General features: G+C 45.8%; 2 protein-coding genes across 5 annotated transcripts in view; one reads left to right on the top strand and one right to left on the bottom strand.

Annotated features, from left to right (window-relative positions):
• Window positions 1–4510, top strand: part of PPL (periplakin) — a 62113-nt gene extending 57603 nt beyond the window's left edge. Inside the window, exon 22 of the mRNA XM_063314820.1 lies at window positions 736–4510. Within this exon, the coding sequence (XP_063170890.1) occupies window positions 736–3399 (2664 nt within the window). The 3' untranslated portion in view covers window positions 3400–4510. The remainder of the gene's footprint in view (window positions 1–735) is intronic.
• A 1171-nt stretch (window positions 4511–5681) lies between these two features.
• UBN1 (ubinuclein 1) overlaps window positions 5682–18569 on the bottom strand; it is a 29115-nt gene continuing 16227 nt past the window's right edge. For 3 of the 4 annotated variants that reach the window (XM_063314815.1, XM_063314816.1, XM_063314818.1), the window contains 10 exons: window positions 18085–18203; window positions 17751–17879; window positions 16838–16981; window positions 15747–15797; window positions 15075–15117; window positions 13476–14678; window positions 11883–12135; window positions 10688–10813; window positions 10303–10392; window positions 5682–8422 (listed from right to left, as the gene is read on the bottom strand). In XM_063314815.1, coding sequence (XP_063170885.1) covers window positions 8370–8422; window positions 10303–10392; window positions 10688–10813; window positions 11883–12135; window positions 13476–14678; window positions 15075–15117; window positions 15747–15797; window positions 16838–16981; window positions 17751–17879; window positions 18085–18203 — 2211 coding nt within the window. In that variant the 3' untranslated portion in view covers window positions 5682–8369. The remainder of the gene's footprint in view (window positions 8423–10302; window positions 10393–10687; window positions 10814–11882; window positions 12136–13475; window positions 14679–15074; window positions 15118–15746; window positions 15798–16837; window positions 16982–17750; window positions 17880–18084; window positions 18204–18569) is intronic. The other variant, XM_063314817.1, reaches the window with a different exon arrangement.

Genomic DNA, 18569 nt, shown 5'->3' with positions numbered 1-18569 from the left:
GCAGGGACACAACAAATCTTCCTTTTTTTCCAGGAACAAGCAAATGCTAACGTGCCACAGGTAAATGGTTTCTGAGGACTTCATACTGCTCCTCGGAAAAAGATGGTGGTGAAATGCTAGGCAGTTAGGAAAAATGTACAACGGCCAAACGTTGCGTTCCAGCCAGCAATTTCAGTGGGAGAATAAGCATCAACAAGCTAGGGGTACAATATGTCTGAGATAATACTTTGACAATGAAGTACCAGGATACTCAGATGGAATTAAACAATTTAAGAAAAACTTCACTTTGTGCAAAGTCTCCCAAGCCTTCAATAGTTCTTCTCAATTAGGAAGTCAGATCTGGGGAAGTGATGGGAAAGAGAATATGGCAGCAAGGCAGTTTTAAAAAGAGTATGTGTGTGACAGTATAATGCTGCAATCCTAAGTATATTTACTAACTAATTAGCATCTACTCAACTGAGTGACTATGCATAAAACAGTACCAACTGGACATCAGGCAAGATTTGATCTGCATTAAAGTGGGGGAAGAGAATTTACCCTATCGTTTAGCCTGCCCAAGCCTGATGCCCTCCAGAGAAGCCAATTGCCAGGATGTCCAACCAGCAGAGCATTTAACCAGGATGACTGCATATTCTGGGAGTTTTCTGGAGGGCACCAGCTTGAGGAAGCACACTCTTGTTATAGTGACTCAGTTGAGATTATCGAACTGACTCCTTGTTTTCCACTCAATGACAGCAACCCGATGTCCACTTAGTGGAGGAATTGATTCAGACCAGCAAGCCTACAAAGCCGTTAGAAGAAATCTGGAAGTTAAAGAAGGAACTGGATGATGAGATCCAGTGTCGGCAGCATCTGGAGGAAGAGATCAAAGTCATCCAGCAGAACATCCTCCAGCTGCAGAACCAGAAGCCGCAGGAGATTGTGTTCAGGAAGGATGTGGTCAAGAAAAAGCCTGATCCACAGCTGGATGAGAGCTTCCACAAGATGCAGCAGAACCTGGCAGAAGAGCAGCGCAAGAACCAGGGGCTTCAGGAGGAACTGCAGGTCCTGAAGCTCAAGCTTCAAGCTCTAGAGCGTGAGAAAATAGAAGGTGGACAGGAGTATGTGGTCAAGGAAGTCCTGCGTATTGAACCAGACAAAGCCCAGGCGGAGGAATTCCTGAAGCTGAAAGAACAACTTGAGGAGCTCAAGAGACAGGAAGGAAGCCGGCAGAATGAGATAGTCCTTCTGCGTCACCAGATTGCAGCTCTTTCCAATGAGAAGAGCAAGGAGCAGGAAAAAGTGACTGAAAAGGAGGTGCTGAAGATGCAAAATGATCCCCAGCTGGAGATGGAGTATAAGCAGCTGCAGGAGAGTAAGCAGAGGGAGAGCATGCTGAGGCAGCAGCAAGAGGAAGAACTGCGTTTCCTCCAAGCCAAGCTGAAGCAGCTGGAGAAAGAGCGGGCAATGGCAGAGGGAAAGATCACTGTGAAGGAGGTGCTGAAAGTGGAGAAGGATCTGGCAACTGAAAGGAAAGTGAATGAACTACGGCGCCTATATGAAGAACAGAAGGCCAAGACCCGCTTGAATGAGAGAGAGAAGGCTGAACTGCTTAAGAAGATTCAGGCTCTGGAGGAGGAGAATGCCAAAGTGGTCATCCAGGAGAAAGTGCGGGAGATTGTTCGCCCAGATCCCCAGGCTGAAAACGAAGTGGCCAACCTCCGCCTAGAACTGGTGGAGCAGGAGAGGCGATACCAGGGTGGGGAAGAGCAGCTCCAGGCCTGCCGGAAAGAGCTGACTGCCCTGAAGAACAGAGGGCCTCAGGTGGAAGTGCAAGAGATCATCAAGGAAGTTATTAAGTACAAGACAGACCCAGAAACTGAAATGGAGCTGCAGCATCTCAGGGATGAGATTGTGGAGCGGACCAGAGCAATTGAGAGAGCCGATCTGGAGATTTATAAGTTGAAGCAAGAAATCCAGACCCTGAAGGATACCAAGCCTCAGGTCCAAATGAAGGAGGTCCTGCAAGAGAAATTGCAGTACCGGGAAGACTGCCAGACAAGAGAAGAAGTGGAGTCCCTCCGAGCTCAGTTGGTTGAAGAGCAGAAGAAGCAGATGGACTTGGAGAGGGAGAAGAAGAAACAGGAGGAGATCATCAGGCAGAAGGAGGAAGAGCTCTCACAGGTGAGGGAAAAAGTGGTGAAGCAAGAGGTGGTGAAGCTGGAACAAGACCCTACCTTAAAAGCTGAGGTCAACTCCTTCTCACAGAGCATAGAAAATGAACTGCAGCAAATAGACTCGCTCCGGAACGAGATGCGCAAGCTGCAACGGAGAAGGTCAGAACTGGAGCGCCAGCTGGGGGAACTGGAGAAAGAAAGGCAGGCCCGTAGGGAGGCAGAACTGGAGGTGCAAAGGCTGAAGATGAGACTGAGTGAGCTGGAGCAGCAGGAGAAGGACACAGCCGAAAGAGTAACCGTGAAGCAAAAGGTGATCCTTCAACAAGATCCACAGCAGGAGAAAGACCACGCTCTACTTAAGATGGAGCTGGAAGAGGAAAAACATAAGAAACAAGTCCTGCAAGCTGAACTGGAAGCCCTGAAGAAGAAACTGCAGACGCTGGAGAAGATGGAGGTCAAGAAGAAAGTGGTATTTTCAGAGAGTGTCCAAGTGGAGAAGGGAGATACTGAGTATGAAATTCAGAAGCTGAAGAACAATCTAGAAGACGAAAGCCGACAGAAAATGGAACTGGATGCTGATATTTATAGGTTGGAGGCCAAACTATCTGAAATGGAATTTAACAATTCCAAATCTTCCAAGGAGTTGGACTTTTTGAGAGAGGAAAATCACAAGCTTCACATGGAAAAGCAGAACCTTCTTCTGGAGATGAGGAGGTTGCAGTCTGAAATTCAGCTCACGGTGATGGAAGCCCAGGATTTAAAGCACATGACTCAGATTGAGAGAGGTATAAATCTAGATTCCAGGTTCCAGTCTTTGGAGAAAGAACTGGAAGATCTGAAAATATTATCCCGAGAAAAAGACGGTGAGATTGAACAGCTTCAGAACCGTCTCCAGACAGTCGCTATCAAGCGGGAGCAGAGAGAAAATCATCTGAGGCGCTCTATTGTCGTCATTGACCCTGACACGGGGAAAGAGATGTCCCCAGAAGAAGCCCATAGATACGGGCTTATCGAATGGGGCCTCTTTGTCAAGTTGAAAAGCCAAGAATGTGACTGGGAAGAGATCACAGTGAAAGGGCCCAATTCTGAATCTTCTATCATTTTGGATAGGAAATCAGGGAGGAAGTTCTCTGTTGAAGATGCCTTGAAGAGTGGAAGATTAACTATGGCTCAATATGACCGTTACCTCAACAAGGAGATGTCGATTCAGGAGTTGGCTGTTTTGGTATCTGGACAAAAATGACCTCTTCACCCTCAACATAGCAAAACTATTTTTAAGCTGGCCTTGAGCTGTATTGTTACAAATCCAGATGTTTACTATTTAATGCTTCCCTCAGTCTATATGCCAAAACCTAGTGCATCTTTCTCAACATTTGGGCACTCTTAAGCTTTATGTCACACAGAAATCTTGCCAAAGATCAAAAGATTCTGCACCTGCGTTTTGTTAAGATTGCAAGTTGCTCTTGTCCAAATGATGACGATGTCCCTTCCTGGCAGCGGGGCACATACCCAACATTATCCAGTCTGGGTTATCGATGCACGTATTTTCAGTTTGGCATCTCAAATTCTCCTTCCCGCAGCTGTAATATCCTGTGAAATGGCTGAGAGTCGAACTGAAATCTGGGAAAACCCCATTGCCACAAATTCAGAATTAGATGGCCTTGAGTAAATGCTTTTTTCCTTACTGCAGCATGGGGAGAATGCTATCTTACCTTACAAAGTTATTTTCAAGTTAATGCAGTGTATGGAAAATCCTGAGCACTTTAAAGCATTATCCAAACATTATTATAACTGCATAAACTGGTTTGTTTTCTTCTGGATAGTATTTAAAGGTTAGGAAGTTACCCAAGGAAGATCAGGTTGGTGTTAGGTCTGCAGCAGATGCTTAATAATCCATCATTGAAATGTGCAAGTGAAAGGTGATTTAAAGTAACGGACTGGCACTAAAATGCAGTATGAGATGGTTACAAGAACGATATAATCACACCAGGATCCAACTAGCATTTTGTCAGACACTGGATCTTGAGTTTATCAGAAGGTCTTTAACTACATTGTATGGAAGTTGTCAGATTTTAAGGCAGTAAAGATGTATGTATGTATATGCCTGCTTGAAGGTGGCTTTGTCTTGCAGGCCATATTATATAGATTGGCTCTAATCCTTAAAAAGGGGAGATTAGCAGAGAACCATTATCAATTCCAAGTGCCTTTTTTCCCAAAGTCTCACTTGTAAGACGCATGCACTGGTGTTTTGCTTACTTATATTTGACTATATGTATTCAAGTATTTGTTGGAGAAGGGAAATGGGAAATGTTGTTTACACCCCTCAGTTATAATAAATAAGTGATCTAAGCTAATGATTCTTTATCTTTTGCCTTTCTACGGGTAAATGAAAATCTCAGGAACTGAATTCGTACACCGTTCCGTACAAAAAGATACAGAAGGCATTCTTTTGATATTTTCATGGAAACTCTGAAGAAACGGCTCACACAGCGCCAGGCAGATGCAGAAATATAACCGTCTGGGAACATCAGCTTTCATTATAAGCTGATTTGTTTCTGGGGTTGGAGGTGTCATTGACTACTGTAATTCCAAAACCAGATTCGAGACACACTAGGACAGGGAGTGAAACTTCAGGGCCCTGTAATTTGGCCCTCAGTGCCATTTTACAAAATATGTACTAATAGGCACAAAAGGTGCAGGCTGCAGATTCCAAATGTGTTTTGGCATCGCCATCCCTAATCCTGGTCTTCGGTGTAGCTGGCAATTTGGGAATATTCCTCGGTCACCCTCTCCAGCTCTCCACAAATTTTCAAACCCGTCATCCTGCCTTTTCCATATCCTTCTGCAGAAAACTTGGGCATGCAGAATTCTTAAGAATTGCTAGGCTGGGAGCTAAACTCCACAGATGTAGAGCTGCCTTTTCCAACCATGGCTCCTGCCCAATCTGCAGACCACTAACTCCCAGAATTCTCAGCAAAGGCCTTGCTAGCTGGGACATTCTGGGAGTTGAGTTCCTTCCATCTGGAGGGGGCCTAGGTCCAGGAGGGCGATTAGAACTTGTTCCCTGCAGACAGCAGCTTCCAGGATCTTAGGCTTCACACCTCATCCTTCTTACTTGCTTATTTTTAATTCTCCTTTTTGTTATTAATTGTTCAAGATATAATTAAGACACATAATGCAGAATATAAGACCGACAGAATACAAGTCTAAAAAAGAAACAGGAAAGGCTAAAACGGTGCAGGGATAAGCAAAAAAGCTATCAGATATATGCTTGAAGATGGAAGGATGCACAAATTCCCTCAGTGGAGGACTGGATGATTAAGTTGATGGAATTGGCGCAAACGGCTAAGCTGACAGCATTGATAAGAGAAAACACTGCAACTGGAAGCTGCTCTTGGACTATCCTTCTTTCTTTCAACGAAGATGCCAAGGAGTTCTGCATCTAATTCAGGGGGCTCTACCACTAAGAAGACCCCCCTCCCCAACCCTCCCTTTGGAGTAAATGAAAACAGTGTTCTGGAAAAAAAAAAAAAAACAATTTTATTCAGTTGCAGTATACAAGATTAATCATTTTCAATGTCACCTCCACCCTCCGTATTTCCTAGAAAGGCTGCCTTTTCCCCAGCCCCGCCCCCCTTCTCCCAAACACACAAAAATAAATTGCAGCTCTTTCTGCACACAAAGAGGCTGCTTTTTAAAATTTAAGTGCCATCTGGTGGTGCCCGTGCCCACCGTAAACAAAATCTCCCCCAATAGTCAAAGCCAAGGTAGACACACCCCCGGTGAGCAGCTCTCAAGTTGCAACCTCTCACCGCCCGCCCGCCCCCTTTTTTCCCTTGCCCTGCCATGGCTTGCTTTTAGGTTCTACTTCTTAAAACACAAAGGAAAAGGGGAGGGGGGAAGTGGGAGGGGAAGAAATTGGGCAGAGTTTCCACCACATAACATTTCCCTGAGGCAAGAGGCTTTGTGAAGGGTTTTTTTTTTTTTTTTAAATAGACAAAGGGGTTCTGCCCCAGCTATGGCAGGCACCAATATACATAGCAACTAAAGCTTTTGGGAACAGAGCAAAGAGGGAAGAATAAATGGCTCATGCAAGGCCCAAATTATGCCAAGTGCCAAACACTCGTTCCTATGACTGATGAAGCAGCTCTTGAGAGGTAACTAACGTATAGTAGGACTGAGCTCTGACAAAACAGAAAAAAGCCCCCAAATTCCATATACTCAAAAATGTCTGTGCTTCAAAACTGGCAACCTTATAATGCAGTCTTTGGCTCTTCTGCTGCAACTTTTTAAAAAAGAAATGATTGTGGCAAACAAGGCCAAAATTATCTTTTGCCAAAAAAAAAAAAATTGCAAAAGACTTAAAACAATTTTGCACAGGTTAACCTAGAATCCTAAAATAATTCGGTCAAAGAAAAGAACTGGTTTTCTAAGCTGCGGGGGCCTCAAACTAAACAGAACTCACTGACTTTTTAAAAGGGTTCAACTAGTCAAGTGCTTTCTCTGTTTCAGTGGAAGAATCAGCAAATTGGGTTAAAAGATGGAAGAGGCTGTGAGGAATAGTTTCTTTTGGCCACAAAAGGACCTCAGTTTGGGCTGACAAGCTTTCAGTTTAGTTTTGGGGTTTGCAAGAAAAGACTGCAACTCAGGTTGAAGAATAGCAACTAACAGCCCTCTTGGTTTGCGGTGCCTTGTACTGAGCACTAAGCAGCTTTTTGCTCCAGAAATATGGGATAACTGATGCCCAAGCTGTCAACTTACTCCTCTCCTCTTGCAAGGCATTTTTTTTCCCCAGAACATGCAGCACATTGGAGTGTCGAACAGCAGCAAGCTAAGCCAAGAATTTGGGTCATCAGCTTTACTCCAAATTAACCCCCAGACCAGTTGCTGCATCCAAATAAGGAGGATCTGCCCCAAATCTTTAGGACAGCACCAAAGCATAACCAATCCAGAGCAACTGGTGGCCCGGGTTGGCTTTCAAAGGGTCCCCAGCCAGGCAAGAGGGGGCTGCAACTAGGCAGTTTAAGAAAGAAGGGAAAGAACCTAGTCAGACAATTACTTAAGTCCTGAAGTAAAACGGAGGCTTGACATCTCCCTTTCATTCAGAGCATAAGAAAGGGTCTTCTAGCTGCTCCAGGCACGAATAGGCAACTCCAGGTGAGAAAATGTGCCCCACGTCAGGTCACCGGGTGCACGAAACGTGTGATGCTCCTTCTGCCAACACAGCAAAGGAGGAAGCTCCCTCCTTGACTCTGGTTGCAAAACACTTCGAGAACTCTGGCAGAGAGCCGACAGCTTTCAGGGAAATGCCCATCACTGGTACCAGTGTGGCATTCACCAGCAAGCGCTGTTAAACAGGGACAATGATGTGCAACCTCTCCCCATCCCCAGACAAAGTTTCATTAAATAAATCCCAATGCATCTTAAATAACAGATAAGGATGTTTTAAAAAGGAGAACATTAAAAAGCTCCGGAGAGCTCACACCGAAAAGAGCTTGGAATAGTTTGCATTCTTGCTCCACCATAAAAAGGCACTGAAATTACAGCTTCGTTATACACAATCACAGGTGGAAAAAAGGGCTTAGTCCAGTCCAACGTGTTCGGTGGTACAGTGGAGAGAAGGAAAGCATATCGAGGAAAGAAAGAGGCAGGGAAACAGAACAAAAAGCCCAAATTGCATTCAAGGTTCCCGAGTGCATCTGGAGGCCTCTCAAGTCTTGACTTTCCTTCCGAGAGGACCACTGAGCTGCCACAGAGAAAGAAAGATCTTCTGGGGAAGGATCAGCAAAGCTTTATTAAAGGTGCCGTCAGGGAGGAGAAACACACCCCACAGATTCACTCTTGGCTGAGCTGAAAATTCGCCAGTCCATCCATAAGCAGAAACATGTGCCTTTACAGAATCCACTGCAGAATTAAGGAGGCACCTGGCAGGAACACAAGGACTTGGCTTCTAGAGATCTGTAAGCATCTCTCCTTCCCCTGATGTGGACCCTGGAGGAACTGAAGTGAGAGCAGCTGCTAGAGTTGGGCCTGCTAAGTGCTGCTTCTCTCAGCATAAGGCTCAGAGCCCCATGGAAAGAATCTGGTCCAAACGGGGGGGGAAACCTACAGATCAATTCCACTGAAGAAGGATAGCACGTAAGCAATGGGAGGGCTCCACTGCTTAATTCTGCAGGCTTTTTCCAGGGTTGGTTGTGTTCTTTTTCAGAACTGTCACAATTTCCGTGGCTGCACACTGGACCCTTTGCCATGTAGCTGAGAACTATCTGAAAGAGACACAAAATGAAGGGTCATTAATATGCAAAGCAGTGAAGCTCCAAAGTCTTAATTTTTAAAGATATTCAATCACTGCTTCAACTTCTTTTGAAGTCAAAGATTCACAGGGCAAGGAGGAGTTGTTATACCAAGCCAAAAAATTCTGCAACAGGGAAAAAATAACGCCTATGAACAGAATCAAGATGTATGAATGGTTTTTTCTTAGCCTAGATGTCCCCTACTATGTTATTAGATTGAAAAGCACATTTGAGCATGTGGTTAGTACCAAACTAGAGGCAGGAGGGCAGTAAGAGAGAGATGAATTAACTCTATCTCCCACATTGTGGCAGAACAGACTACATGGGGAAGTTCAGGCAGAAGAGCTGACTGGCTGATTGGTTGGTTGGCTGAATAAATACATTTCTAAGCTGTCCAACTCCAGAACAATTCTGGGTGGCTTCGCAAGTTAAAAGAAACTACTTTATATAAAAGCAACCAACGTCCAAAGGATAATATAACTGATCACAGCACATCAAACTCCAAAGGGGCCCAACCAACCCCTTAACCCAAAGCCTATGGTTCTTTCCTGTACAACAGCGACAGAATTTACCACAAATAAAAAACTAACACAACCAGCCCTAATTGCCACTTCATGTTTTGCAAGGGAAATCTAACAAAAGCAAGCATTCCGGAGACTTGCACAGCTCAAATATCAGAAGATGTATTTCTCTTGCTACTAGGCAGCAGTGCAATGAATATCCTCCCTACCTTAGCCCCCACAGCTTCTCATTCATTTCAATGACAGCTGGATAAAATCATAAAATACAGAGCAGGACTCAGGGAACGAAGTGGTCTTTAAAGACATTACTGGGATTCATCAACACAAGGATTGTTTTGATCTTAGGCTATGTTCGAATAACGGCAACATGAATTGCCCTCTTTAGACTCCTTTTAAACAGTATTTTACATGCTGTGTTTTTATTTATGACATGTCTACTCTGTCTTCCTAAACGAGACACCTGAAACCACTACAGATCAGTGGTACAACAGTCGCTAAACATGGAGACATTCCCAGATTCAATCCCTGCCTGAAATCTTGCAAGACAGATGTCAGTCCTTGCAGACAATACTGAGCTAAACAAAACCAACTGACTGACCTGCTATAAAATAGCTCTTTATGCTTCTAAGACAGTCGAAAGTAATCCAAATAGCTACAAGCATAAACCACAACTTTACATATAATAACAGAAACAAATCAACACCAGTAACTAAATCTGCAGCCGCAGCAAACTGTTACAGCTGTTACAGCAAGCACACAATAATAAAAAAGCAATAAAAGCTAAAATAATACATAAACTAAGAGCAATAAAAGCGATCAAGTTGCCGTGGTAGCATGAGACTTTCTCAAGATATATAAAATCCCAAAATACATGGACGCCCAGATAATTTCTGCCATTGATGCTTAAAGTGATCGCAGAATCCTTGCTTGGAAGAAACCACCTGTCTGGCTGGGAGCACCCTGGTTTCTTTCAAACCCAAAGCAGGACAGCTGACCTGTGGTAACTAGCCCTGAGCATATGCCACAGAGGCAATAATCAAGTAAGGACTTTAATTATGTTAATTAATCCACCCTCTTGTGTCACAGAGAGAGAAAGAGACCCAGTATCGGGATGTGATAATGTGGGATTTGTATGGAGCAGCTCAGCTTCAAAGAGAAATAGATGATACTGATGGGATCCAGGCCGGCTGCTGGAGGGGAAATCTACCCTGGGTTTGAAGGCTTTATAAATCGTAAAGTGCATGGCAAAGCTGGCAGCTGTCCCGCTGGCAGGAGGTGCCCATCGAGTGACTAAGAAGCATACAAAGCAAACAAGAGCAACGGAGGAGTTACCTGGCAAATTGTGGGATAAATGGGCAGGCGGCGCAGGGTGTGGGAGAGGCGCTGCCTGATGGAGGCTGGAGGACAATCCAGCCAGAAGACCTAGAAAGGAGAGGGGAACAGAGGAGGAGGAGGAGGAGGAGGAGGGAGGAGAAACAAATGTACATTGAAGACAAATGAGCAGAAGATGGTCTACAGATGGATTCAGATGAAAAATGACCCCCGCCCTCCCCACTCCAACTTTTGCCACAAACTCTCCAGCAAAATCCTTCATCTCATGCCTGACAGGCTTCGAAGCAAGTTCACTGGTAAAGCTGCAAAACGTGTGGCTGACCCGCCATGAACGAGGCTGGCCGGGGCTGGCCGCATAAACCAGGTGCCCTGAAAAGCGACGTACCTGAAGGAGCGCAGGGCATTTGATGGGGCAAAATCCCAGCAACGGCTCCCTTCACACAGGCCACGTCATCACTTGAAAGTGCAGTTCTCAAGGAATGAGCTAGCAGGGGCAGCTTGAACTGTCTCCCTGCCAGAGCCAAAACATTAATTCTCTGCTCCCGTCTGACATCTTTACTTCAAATGCTTATACCACTACACATTTCAACTATAGCACCCAGCATCAATAAAGTACAGCAAACAGAACTATTGCAATACAACAGGACAAAAGCACAGCCAGAAGAGAGTAACAGCAACCAAGTAACAGAACAGATGATGTTCAAGGTCATGTAATGCCTGAACAGAGAAAACAGTGGTTTCTACTGCACACGGAAAGCCCATCAAGCCAGCAATAACAGCGCAGAAAAGAAGGGGGGAGTTTCAGCAGTGTCTCTCCAATTTGGGAACTATTTTATCCCTGGTGATCTGCATCTAGGAATTTTAGGAATGTGGATCACCAACAAATACCTCAAGGACACGGTTACGTTCATAGGGGGAGGTTACCCTTCCAGAAACATGGGGGGGCGGTGGTGGTTGCTGGTCAAAGAGAGCTCTTCTGAGTTGGCCAAGACCCAGCCAAGTGGCCAGTGGAGCTCTTCAAGCACAGGCAAAATAGATCTGGTGCTAACTTGCGTCAGTTAGAAAGCATCATGACTCTACCCCTCGGAAGTTTTTGAGGCACATCTGGGAAAAGCACTTTGCAGTCACCTAACCCAAAGGTGAGTAATGGGGGTAGACCCTGTTATGCACCCTGTGTCAGGGGATGTGCCATGCAAGGCTCTCCCTTGATCTCAGACCCTTTCCATGCTGTGTAAATGGATGAAAGGAAGGGAAAAGGACACCAAGGACATCGTGGATGTGAGAGGGGTTCCAAAGCTGATTGTCCCAACTGAAGGGCAGCTTTTAAAGAGGATGGGACCCAGGCCCAGAATTTCTGAAATGCAAAAGCAGAGCAAGAAGCGTGGCAATGGCAGACATATATGAGGGAGACAGGAAGAGATCTTCACAACTCATTCTAGGACTCGTTCATCAAGATGAGTTCTTAAGATCCCTTTGGGCAAGGACAGACGTGCATGTCACAGCACGGGGAACAGTTATCCGCAGCAGTGCTTACAGGCCGGCCCCCAGCATACAAGCCCCCTTCCCCAACCAGCACTTACTATGGCCAACGCCATGATGGAACGTTCCTGGGGCTGGTCCTGTGACTATCACGTCCTTTGACACCCCAGCCTTGGAGGAAGATTCAGAGCTGTAGGAAATCACGTGAAGAGGGAAGGAATGGATCGGTGATATAATCCCCAGCGGAGTAGAGCTTAGTGCAGCAGGCAGCTTTGGGTTGTTGGACTTGTAGGACGGAGACAGCACGTTCAAGGAAGACGAACTGGTCAGCAGCACTGCTCCACCGGTTCCTTTCTGGGAGATGGGATAGATGGGAGTGGGGGGACAGGTGGGTGGGAAGAACACCAGTCAGAGCAGAAGAGCAACGGCCCACTTTCTCAAATGTCAGCCCCACCGTGTAGACCAGCGGGCCTATCATCTCACCAAGAAGTCTTTGCCTTTTCCCACTGCCAAAAATTATGGAGCAGTTGGCAATCCCTAGTTAAAATAAACTTGGGCACTTGCAAAAAGATTTCTTATACTAACAGAAGTACTTGGCTTAGAGTTGCTAATCCCTAGATTACCTGCATGGGTATCCTTTGAGGCATTCAAAACAATCTCTGTATAGAAGGCTTGTGATAACAGTTTTTTTTTAAGGGCAAAACCCCCCCCTCAGCTTTGCAACTTATTTAAATTGTGTCAACTAAGTGCTGTTCGCACGTTGTTGTTTACTCGTTCAGCCGCTTCCGACTCTTCGGGACGTCATGGACCAGCCCATGCCAGAGCTTCCTGTCAGTCGTCCTGTTCACATACCTGTGTGCATATACACCTTATTCTGCATGCTTTAGTCTGGATCTGCTCATCACAGGAATAAAGTAAAGTGCTTGCAAGGCCTCAAGTTCTAGATTCTACCACTACCCCCACGAATTTGTGTTTCCCATGAAGGATCTTGTATCTCTGCAACTGTCAGGGCTAAAAATTTGCTTCTCAGAACATACTGAGGACACTGAATTTGCTCAAAGCTGATTTCCTGCATCCAATCCATTCACGCTGACTTAGCTTGGGGCTCCACAAGTTCAGAAGGAATGGAGACAAGCACAAAATGGCATGAGTTGGAGATAAAAGAGGCAGGAGGCCACCTCTTTGAAAGAGCCACCAAACTAAGAGATACGGTAACTCAACAAATGGAGGGCTATCTTCAATTTTTAATGCATGCAATCAGTGTCACCATGAATATGTGGATCTGCCATTTATAGACAGCACTGACAGGCAGGGAGGGGGGATTATCCCTTAATACAAGAATCAACGTATTGTCCATGAACTACCCCCCAAAAAAATAAAATAGGGGAGGGGGGAAGTGTTTTAAAAAAACAACTGGCCAGAAATTTGCAAAGCCACAAAGCCTCGCTCGGTTTCAGCATTCCAGCAGGAGGTCTCATAAGCTTTCTGAATTCAAGGAGATTTGGATAAAACTCACCCACTCTATCTTGCCAGATTTAGGTAGCGTAAAAAAAAAAGGAAGAGGTAGGTAGACCAAAAGTGCACAATGGTATCTGCAAACTGAAATGGCTGCACCTAGTCTGGATGGCAGAGCACACACTTTGTACTCTGAAAGTCCTTGATCCAACTCCTGGCCGTTCTTAGAAGCCACTTACCGGCCCAGAGGTAGAGGATGTGGAGCTGCTAACCATGGCAGGCTTCAGGGAAGATGTCAGCAACTTGGCCACTCCTTGTGTTCCTCCACTCGAGCTGACGTTTGGACCCCCTGGCGGGGCTACCAGAGTCAGCTTTTGAGGGACAAGAGTCTTCTTCACCATGGAACTGGGTGATGAGCGACTGGGAGCCTGCCCAGGAGAAGGAACAGGGGCACCTGGCAGTACGTTGCTTGAAGAGGAACTCTGATTGGAGGAAATGCTGGATGACACACTTCCGGTAGAAGCCACGTGCCTGGACAGGGCCACAAAGGGCGACTTGAAAGACTGCCCTGAGGAGCTAGAGCTGCTTGGATGCTTCCCAGTGTAACTCAGAGACACAGAAGAATTGGGGGTCTTGGGAGAGATGGTAGAAGAGGAAGAGTGGAAGCTGGGCGCCTTGGCAGGGGTCTTGACTTGCTGCTGGAGGAGAGGGCGCTGAGGCAGCGGGGAGACGAGCTTGGGATTCTGTAACTTGACAAAGGGAGGGGAAGGGGGGAAGCTTTTCTGCTGCTGAGCAACCAGAGGAAACACTTTTACCTGGGGAGTCTGCACTGGGGTTGAGGTCTGAGGACCCTGCAGGGCACGTGGCAGGCTGGGATGCTTCGGCTTGGCCTGGTGGGCATCCAGGTGCTTGGAAGGGGGAGTCTGGCAGGAGAGCTCTTTGTAACTGGAGCCCTCAACTTTTTTGTCTTGAGCAGACTGGCCGAGGGCCAAAGCCTGTTCAGCCAAGAAGTTGAGCGGAGACTGCAGAGAGCCTCCAGCAGCTGAATGAGCAGGTGGGGGAGTTGATTTGGGGAAGATCCTCTTCTCTTCCAACGTCGTCTGAGTTGAGGGCTTCTCCAGAGGTGGCTTCAGAGCCGGAGAGAGGGTGAAGTCAGGGCTTCCCCCCGTTCGGCTGTTTAGTGCAGCCAGTTCCTTGGAGACAGCCTCCAGAGATGAAGTGGTGTGATGGATCAGGTCCTCGTCCAGAGAATCATCCATGCTGAAAGGAGGAGCAGCCACACTGCTGGGGATGGGAGCTGCACTCATAGCCAGAAGTTCCCTAGTTTGAGGGCTGAGGCCGACGACCACTCCCTGTGGCTCTGGAGAAAGAGAAACTGCACCGCTCGAGTGGATCAGTGGGGCAGGGAGGGGAATCTTCTTCTCCGGCTTACCCAAAGGCTCCTGAAAAAGTACAACAGCTCTGTGAGAAACGTCCTTTCAGAGGTTAATCCACCTGTCAAACCGTTTTATGCTACCCTTTTTTGGAGATCTGTTTACTGCTCTGATAGATTTTGGAAAGACATTCTAGAAATACTCAGTACATTTGACATCATTCAGCTTCATTCTCCTTTGTTATCTCCACACCCACCACTGCTGCCTTGGCAGTCACTAGGCTGCAAGGCCCCTGGGGCACGCCTCATACGACTCTGGAAAGCAAAACTAGGAAGGTCACAAGTAACAGAAACTAGTCTGAAGACCCTTTTAATGCAAACCCAGTCACGGTGTTGTCGTTGTCGCATCCTTCTGTGATGTTCTCGGGATTGAATGCCATCTGGAAGTCTGGACCAAACCACTTACCTTTCCCTTCACCTTTGGGGGTGCCATCACTTTTTTCTTCGTTCTGAGGGAGACACAGTCAGAGAGAGGTTCATTTTATTTCCAGGAGAATGAAATTCAGGGTAACAAAGCTTGCCAGGGATCCTAACTAGAGGACCTCCTTGTGCTTAGGGCAGGCCATAAGCTGCTCAAACCAGAACACAAATCCAAACACTAAGCAACCTTCTTTGAAGAATGTTGCACATATAAAATGGGACGTGTCCCTGCCGAAGATCCCAAATTAAAGTTGTTTGCACCTCCAGGTAAAAGCATATTGCGTAAAAGAGCGGGGAAAAAATCTGTACCTACGAGTTCTTAGATAACAGGAGGGGGTTGAGTCTGACTCTACATGACCATGAATGATGTCAACAAGTCCCTTTTGGCCCCACTGTGTGGCACGCAGGTTCTTTGGCTGCTTAATAGTGCAAGCATATCCCCCAATACACTTGTAATATGTTTGCAACATTATCTTACCTGTAATACAGTTTTAATTCTGAAGTCTTTCTAAAGTCAGCACAAAAACACAGGCCTCCCAGAATTTTCAGCAATTGCATGCCAGACTGCTGCATTTTGAATTACCTCAAGCAGCAATTAAACTCGGTCAAGAGCGAGGGGACCCCATTTTCTATACCGGCAGTGGCAAGAAATACTCACGGGACTGAAGTGAGATGACTGTGCACTCTTCGGCTCTCTTTGAACAACGTCCTAAAAAGAAGGGAAGGAGGGAGAAACGCAGCTAGGACTGGTTGTCAAAAAAGGAATGGGGGGATTGAAAATAAGAGGAATAAGGCTTTCAAGGACAAGAGCTGAACCACTGTAACAAAACATGGGAATCACATTTATGTTTCAAAAGCTGGTCAAGTGTCTGAAGCTTGCAGTTGTAAAACAAGCCATGAGAAAGGACAGAAAGCATCTCTTGTAGGTTATTGGGTCATTCTGAAGAGTGATTTGTCCCTCCAATCCTGTTTTATCTAGCTCAGGGTTTCTCAACCAGGGTTCCATGAGAGGTCCCTAGGGGTTCTCTGGGAGATAATTATTTATCTAAAAAATTATTTCAACTTTGGGCAACTTCCCCGCTAAACCAAACTACTTGATCAAGTCAAGGTTTCCTGGCACTTGCAGGCCCTTACTTCTACTCCCTCCCAATTCACACAAACAGTGCAAAGAGCCACTTCTTCAGAAGTTCATTTCTACCGTTCCTCTCAAAGCAAACAAGACTTGCGTGGGTCTTTCATTCACATTTATTTGTGCTTCATTTGTTTACGCAGAAGCTTCCCTTCTTCGATAGCCATCTACAGCATCTTTATAGTGTAAACATAGCACCAGAATCTTCACTGCAAGCCAAATCATAGATTTGATACTCATTATGAATGCTTGCAAAATTATTTGCTTTTCATTCCTCCAATCTCTAATCTCAGCATGACTCATTGTTGGACCAATCTCCACTACATCTAAAGTCCTTGTGGACTGATTATTTTATTTTCTATCTTGCCTTTATTATTTTTATAAATAACTTAAGGCGGGGAACATACCTATTACTCCTTCCTCCTCCTATTTTCCCCACAACCACCACCCTGTGAGGTGGGTTGGGCTGAGAGAGAGTTACTGGCCCAGGGTCACCCAGCAGGCTCTCATGCTTCAGGAGGGACTAGAACTCTCAGTCTCCTAGTTTCTAGCCTGTTGCCTTAACCACTAGACCAAATTAGATGGGAAAGGAGGTTTCCAAGACTTCTCATCTCCCTTACCTGGCCTGCATCCAGCCTTTTGGCCAAAGAGGTTTGACTTCAGCATCTAGGAACATTTTTACGTAATCTTCCATTGACTGAGCTTTGTTCTTCTCCAGATCATACCCATCCAGTTTGATCTTCACACCTTGGCAGAGCAAATCCCTAAAAGAGGGAAAACATTACTAGCTTTTCCAAACCCGCCTCCCCACCCTACGAACAGTGTCATTTAACTGAGCTTGAAATGGTATTTCAAACAGGATCTCAACCTGTCAGTCCAGCTTTCAAATCTAGAATGTTCTCACCTAGGACCTCAAATTCCACCTCAACCCAAGCAGCAGTGACATCAACTCTATGGGATAAGCTCCCAGACTTCACTGCTCAGTGGCTTGTAATGCCTGACAGAGGTCTGGTTCTTTAATAGGTTCCAAGTATTTGGCCAGACTTCTACGACTGTTGATGAGGTGTATTTGCTTTTTCCCTTTCTCAGTGTGTTAGCCAGGTTCTGCCTGGCCACATCATCATCGCCTGTTTGATTTCCTATTGAATGTTTCCCCAAAATGTGGTTTTTCAGGAGTTGCTTATATGCTATATATTCTTCTATGCAAGCCACAACTAGATTACAAGTTAACTAAATACAATATTACATACATTAGCAGGCTTGTTTTTCTGACGCTTAGCAGAAACCAGTTAAAAATGATACTGTACACCATCTTCAGTAATAAATATCCTAGTAAGTCTCTTGCTTTGAAATTGGACCTATTAAAGATCACTGCACCAAATGACCTGACCAAGAGACCTTTAAACCAGACTTCCGACTGTGAGAATGGTGATGTCCAGGAAAGCAAAGGCACACACATTCCCAGGGGGAGGATGACTGTGTTCCCCCAAACCCAGAAGAGGGTTCTAAAATCCAGTCTGTTTTTCAGCAAACCTGATTTCATCATTCCACTGAAACTTCTTCCGGGGTCCCATAATCCTCTTCCCTCCTTTATCATCATCTTCCTCATCCTCTGAACAAATCCGATCTCTTTGCTCCTTATCCTTTTCCTCTTCCAGCATCCTGAGAGAAGGAAAATTGCAACTCTTTCAAAATATTCTGCCTGCCTATGATCAGCCTACAAGAATACATCCCAAGAGCGGCAAGTGAGCAGAGTGTTCTCATTAGTCGTGCTTGTCAAGTCAAGGGCTTGCCAAGCCTGGAGTATTGGTGGAAAACTGCAGAGAAGGGTGACTACAGAGATAACGAAAACAAACGGAACACATACTTGGCAAACTTGGCCTGGGTGTGTGCTTGGCATTCTTCCTGGTATTTGGCCATCTGCTCAGGCATTGCTCTGCCAATGGCCTCCTTCAGCTTCTGAAGTGGCTCCTTCAGCCGACCCCCCTAAGAAGGCACAAAGAGTTAAGGATCTGTCTTGTGTTTGTCCTGTTCAGCTGTACCCACAGTCGGGCAGTGATTTTATTTAAAGATGGGGGAAATCACAATTTTGTACGCTCAAAAGGGCTATCAGGCACATAACAGCCTCGTTAAATGAGAACCAGGCATCTTTCTTAGGAGTCAAGGAACTGGCTGTGTCTATATGTTGCTCAAATATCATGGGACCCTCTTCCTAAAGGCCTAGCTTTCTCTTCATGGCATTTCTGGAGTGGCAGTAAAAGGCTGTTACTCTTCCTGCAGCTACTAAATTCACCTTAGTCTCCCCCCATCCCTTATAATCTGGAACGCTTTTATGTGGTGGCATTGGCCTGC

The sequence above is a fragment of the Candoia aspera genome, chromosome 14 (genome assembly GCF_035149785.1).
Source record: "Candoia aspera isolate rCanAsp1 chromosome 14, rCanAsp1.hap2, whole genome shotgun sequence".
In the NCBI taxonomy this organism is placed as follows: Eukaryota; Metazoa; Chordata; class Lepidosauria; order Squamata; family Boidae; genus Candoia; species Candoia aspera.
The sequence above is the reverse complement of the archived record's forward strand: the minus strand, read 5'-3'. Positions and strand labels throughout refer to the sequence as shown.